The sequence below is a fragment of the Hordeum vulgare genome, chromosome 2H, assembly GCF_904849725.1.
Source record: "Hordeum vulgare subsp. vulgare chromosome 2H, MorexV3_pseudomolecules_assembly, whole genome shotgun sequence".
NCBI classification, from domain to species: Eukaryota; Viridiplantae; Streptophyta; class Magnoliopsida; order Poales; family Poaceae; genus Hordeum; species Hordeum vulgare.
Genome location: NC_058519.1, coordinates 646,555,099 through 646,561,098, shown reverse-complemented (window position 1 = coordinate 646,561,098; position 6,000 = coordinate 646,555,099). Strand labels below are relative to the sequence as shown.

At 37.2% G+C, this 6,000-nt stretch overlaps 1 protein-coding gene across 1 annotated transcript; it reads left to right on the top strand.

The window, feature by feature from the left end:
* The first annotated feature begins 405 nt into the window (after window positions 1-405).
* On the top strand, window positions 406-1,774 carry LOC123431192. Its single transcript, XM_045115026.1, has 5 exons — window positions 406-451; window positions 540-614; window positions 702-824; window positions 948-1,094; window positions 1,201-1,774. Exons 1-5 carry the CDS (start codon window positions 446-448, stop codon window positions 1,636-1,638), a joined length of 789 nt encoding a protein of 262 aa, XP_044970961.1. The 5' UTR covers window positions 406-445; the 3' UTR covers window positions 1,639-1,774.
* Window positions 1,775-6,000: the final 4,226 nt, after the last annotated feature.

Below are 6,000 nucleotides of genomic sequence, written 5' to 3'. Positions count from 1 at the left end.
CTAAGGATTGATCAAAAAATAACCGATCGCTGGCCTGCGAGCCGTAGAACTGATGAAAAGAGACTAATGAAATAAACACTTATGAAAAGGTAGTGAACAACACTCAGAAATGAACTAAATTATCTGAATAACTGATAATGACTGAACAACATAGGACATAATGAAACAGTGATGACTGATGAAAAGAGAATAATGAAATAAAAACACCGAAATAATGATGAAAAGGTACTGAACAAATAATGATAATGAAAACTCCGTCAAAAAGGAAAACGGAAAAATGACAAACTGAAAAAAAAAAACAAATGAGAACCTGATATGTTCATATTCTATTCATATCTCTTATTCAGTTCATATTCTATCTCTTATTCAGTTCATATTCTATCTAAAAAAATCGCTGGATTTTACAGGTCAATGGAAGTGCGAATGAGGGCATGCAAGTGTGTTCATGGAGGTAAAAAGAGGAGTGATAAAAAATATATTTCTATTTGCGTGCAACCTTGTGTGGAACTAATAGAAAAACATTTTTGTGCATGAAGCAGCCAAACTTCTCTTATGTGGCGCTGTTGAAGGGTTATATTGACCTAAATGGAGCCTATCAGACAACCAATACCCAGGTGCTAAAAACTTCTGGAAAAAATATGATAAAAAAACAATACAGATGAAAAGAAAATACGATTAACCATGTTAAAACTCATGTGCAGAGGCGGGAATCGTGCTTGTACGATACTCACAACGATCAAACAAATGATGGGGGTGAACCTCTACTACATTTACAACAAACAAAGGCTCGGGACTGCGACACGGACAACACACCAAGCCATGAGGTAAGCGTGCAGAAAAAACTGTAAAACAAATGGGGGAATAGAAAAAATGTAAAACTTATAACAAATGAGGAAAAATAGCAAAAAGGATGTGTGGATAAGTATTTAATGTTCCCTTTTATTCAGGATTTACACGTGTTGGGTGACTTTGTTGACGACCAAGACAATTCTCCTATGCAATTGGAGGATGTGGATGCACAAACAACAACTTTTGATGATATTCTCTTGGATCCATGGAAGCCAACCCTCTTTGATGATATTCTCTTGGATGAGGTAAGATAATTTTAATTTTTTTCCAGTGAACAATTTAATAGAAAGAAAAGGGGGAATAATTTGACACACATTTGTTGATTAACCCCCAGAACTACACCCAATGCAGGTTGACACAAACAATGAAGGAACAAGAGGTACTTTTGAGAGGGAGCAAAATCATACTTGGAATCTCGACTCGCCGACATGGGTTGATGATGGTTCCTCCAGAGAGTCTCGAGAGGCAGGAACATCAACAAATGCACGCTGCCTGCAAGTGCCAGACAGGGAGAATGAAGACAATGATATCAATGAAGAAACCATAGACGCATTTTTAGAAAATGAAAGACGGGCCACAGAAGGAGGAAATGACCGAACAATAGATAGTGAGCTGAAACCTAAAATGGGGATGCAATTTGCCACGAGGGAAGAAGCTCAAAAGTTCTTAAACTTCTATGCCTTTGTAGCTGGTTTCTCCATATCAGTCGGGTCGACTGCCCGCACAACCAGCAAAAAGGAACGAAGAGGTTGTAAGGGTAACACTAAAATGCAACAAATATGGGCATAATACAGAGGCTGAGAGAGAAAACTTGATAGTACACACAAAAAGCACTGTCATAGCAAAAACAGATTGCAAAGCGCAAATGATAGTTGCTTTGAAAGATGGAAGATGGCGTATAACTAACCTTAATCTTGATCATAACCATGAGCTCAACCCTGGAAGTAGGTTTTTTCGATCTCATGTTTACATGTCTGATGAAGAGAAAGCCTTGATCAGAACAATGAAAAGGTGCAACATTCCTACAAGAAAAATAGTGGTTGTGTTGGCATACATAAGAGGAGGAATGGACAAGCTACCATACAACAAAAGGAAAGTGGGTAACCATGGTACAACAGTAAACAGAGAATTGGAAAACAGTGATATCATGGAAGTGCAACAGTACTTCCAGAAGAAACAAGCTGAGAGCCCTGGATTTTGCTACTCAATGGAAGTAGACGCAAAAAACAAGGTCAGGAGCGTTTTTTGGACAGATGCTAGATCCAGAACAATGTACCAAGAGTATGGGGACTGCATCAGCTTTGACACAACATTCCTAACCAACAAGTACAACTTGCCGTTTGCACCGTTTGTTGGTGTTTCTCCACATGGGAAGACATACTTGTTTGCTTGTGCTCTTATTGTCAACGAGACTGCTAACACATTCAAGTGGTTGTCCCAACAGTTCTTGGCAGCAATGGGAGGGAAGGCACCCAAATCAATAAGAACCGACGAGGACAGAGGAATGGAAAGCGCAATAAAAGATGTGTTTCCACAAGCAACACACAGAACATGCTTGTTCCATGTCATGAAGAAAGTTGAAGAACAACTGTGCAGAGTGTTTCAACTGAATCAAGGGTTGTATGAGGACTTTCACGACATAGTCAATAACTCATTGACAGAGGAAGAATTTGAAACACTATGGCAAACAATGATTGAAACTTACAAAGTGGGTGAGGTGAATTTTTTCCAAGACATGTGGAAAACAAGAAAAAAGTTTGTGACAGTGTACTTCAGGACGAAGTTTTTCCCTTTCATCCAAACAACGGCCAGGAGTGAGGGCAAAAATGCTTTGTTCAAGAAGGGGGTGGGTGCACAGTTCAACATGACAAGCTTCCTGCGAGAATACCAGAGAATACTAGACAACATCCATGCAAATGAGGATGAGCTCGACCATAATGCAATGCACAAGAAAGTTTCCTGGAAAACATTTACCACTAAGTATTACATCGAGAGACAAGCACACAATCTATACAACATAAGCATCTTTAGGAAATTCCAAATCATCCTCAATGATGTAACAAGACTGCAAATCAGAGAAGAGGAAAGTATGAAGCTATACATGGTATACCAGGCAAAGAACTACTAGAAACAAGAACATAGTGCAAGGCTTTATGTGGTGCAAGTGGATGCTGACCGGGACGATTACTCCTGCATTGTTGCAAGTTTGAAAAGGATGACATTTTGTGCTGTCATATTCTGAAAGTGATGCTGCATCTTGAGGTGGATAAGATACCAGACAAATACATCATAGACAGATGGAGAAAGGAAGGCAAAAAAATGAATAAACCTAAGGCAATTCCACTAAAATTAGATAATGATCAACTAAGGTACAATGTCCTAGGAATGAAGCTAATGGAACTTGGCTCAAACGCATCAAATAGTCAATGAAAATTTGAGCACCTGCTATCAGCAATGGTTAGAATTCAGCAAGACTTCATTGATATGGATATGGAAGGAGAAGATGAAGTTGATGGGCAAGGAGAGCAAACAGAGGAGTGCAGCAAGTCCAACAGGACAATAGGGACACTGACAACTATGGCACAGAGTGGGGACAGTAATTTGACTGTTGAACTACTGAATCCTGATAAGGCCCACACAAAAGGTCGCCCCCGATTGATGATAATACAAGAACGCATAAAAACCAAGACATTCTACAAGTGCAGCCACTGGCATGATCCAACTCACACAAAGTGGAAATGCACTAATCTGGATAAGGTCACGAATTCCCGAAAAAGAAGAGATCAAGGAAAGCAAAGCACACAAAAACAGCTGATGCATGTGATTTCCTCAAAATCATATTAACTTAAGTATAACACTTAGTTATATAAAAAACTCACTCATATAAAAATTGCAAAAAAAATGTAGTGTTATTGAATGTCAAGAAATAACTCTTTGACATATATTACAGGGCAAAAAAATTCTGGGAGTGGAAACAAAAAAGAGAACAGCACCAGCAACTTACCTACCGATATGAATATTCAAGTGCAGCAATGAAGTTGCTCCCTGCTGTGCAACTCAATCCCCCTCTGCTCGTACCCTGCATGGATGGACAAAAAGGACTAGAGAAGACTATTTAAATTGGTGATTGCACGAACTTCATGTAGAAAAATATTGAGAGAGAAAAACATGTTTACATATTGTGGATTAGCTTATGTGAACTCGAGAATAAGCACAAATGTGTGTTTTTTAGACTAAATTATATGCACAAATGTTTGTGTATTTTTCATTATTGCTTGACTAAATGTATAAAACATATGCAGAATAAAATTGATATACTGAAGATGGAAAACTTAAGCACGAAGCTCCGAAAAAATATACTACGTATACATAACCTAGGCTCATGCTAATAAAACCTGATTCTTGGGTATAGAATAAACAATCTGAAGAAAAACATATCTAAAAATATCAGTATTCACACACTAAGAACACTACAAGATCAAAAACATGATCTAGGTTATGACTATGATCATGAAAAATGGAAGGCAATAAGACTGACCAAAAAAATCTAAAAACATGATCAAAATGATAATGTAGATTGACAAAATGAGTAGAAGACTACAAGTTCCACTTTTGAAACTAAGCATAAAAAAAGTTATACAAAATAAGATGCTAAGTTAAAATACTGCACCCCTGAGAACTTTGGTACAAAATACTACACTGCTGCACATAAACCTCAAGATGCACTAGAATGAAAAATAGCAAAAAAATATCATATCACTAGAAAACACTAGAATAAGCTGAAAATTGAATCTACCAAAGTAGTTATAAAAATTAGAGTTTCAAAAAAAGAATGTATCTCTAGCAATATATGGAACTGACTAAAATGGAATAATGAACACACACCCCTTGCCTCTGAGTTAATACGAAAGGCATAACAAATACTAAAAAAGTGGACCCCATTTACAACAGATATAATGTGCACGTACGACCAAGGACAACCTCCTCAAAGCATTCCACCATCGAGTGCACTAACAAAAATGATCTAGATGAAACTAATTCTTTTTGTAAAGATGAGCCTCTCTTCTTCTCTTCATGTCCATCCAACAGGCCTAGAAACAGAGAACACCACCACTATCACGGAAGATTGTTGGCAAAGTCGCCCTGTGAAAGGAAAAAGGAAAGGACAAGAAAAACACACAACATAAAGATGATTAGAAATAGAAAAGAACGGAAAAGATTGCAACCTAAATTTAAAAAGATGAGAAAGACATTAAGAGTGAAAATGAATAAAAAGAGAAGAAGAACCTGAAAGTTGAAAGAAGTGACAAGTGTCTTGTCTGTCGTGTTTTTCTTTCAAAAGAAAAGTTTGTTCATGTACTGAATTCTGATGTGTTGGATATCAGCTTGTGAGAAAATCTTGCGCAGGTCCAAAGTTGCGTCCCATATCTCCATTATCTTTGTTACAAACACTCCACAGTCATTTCTGAAAAAGGAGGAGGTGATGTTCAGAGAAAGCAAGCAAAAAAAAGAACGAAAAAACATAGCACAGGGAAAAAGAGTCCTCACCCATTCTCCTTCTTTGGAACATGATGGTACATCCTACTAAAACGCTTGAAGTTATGTTGATCTGTTTGGAAAATGATTTCCCACAACCTGATGAAATTCTTGATCTGCATGTGAATAAAAAATGATGAAAAAGGAAAGAAATAACAATATACAATCATATAGATGGGAAAAAAACATTTAGACAGAAAAAATATGCAATGAATAAAATAGTGAAGGACACAAAAATAGAAGTTTATGAACAACTTACAAATTTCTCTCTGATAGACTTGTGAAGAAATGAGTCCTTGTCATACAAAGAATCCAAGAAGGCAAAAAGTTTCCACTTGAAATCGACAGCAAAGACTATTCAGTGATTGCTCAGGCATGTGGGGAAGAACAACTGATGAAAAACATAAAAATAATAAAGTTGGAGAAGTAATATAAAAATGGAAAAATAAAAAAAAGGAAAAGAACAAAGAAAAAGGACATAGGAGAACACATCGTGTCTGATAATTCAAGTTGTTTACCCCTACTTGCTGATGCTGCCCCCAAGAACGAAGTGGCAATCGATTTTAGTTGGTCTTCGTTTGTGTAGTGCAGTATGTTCTCCTGGGGAGGCAGAAA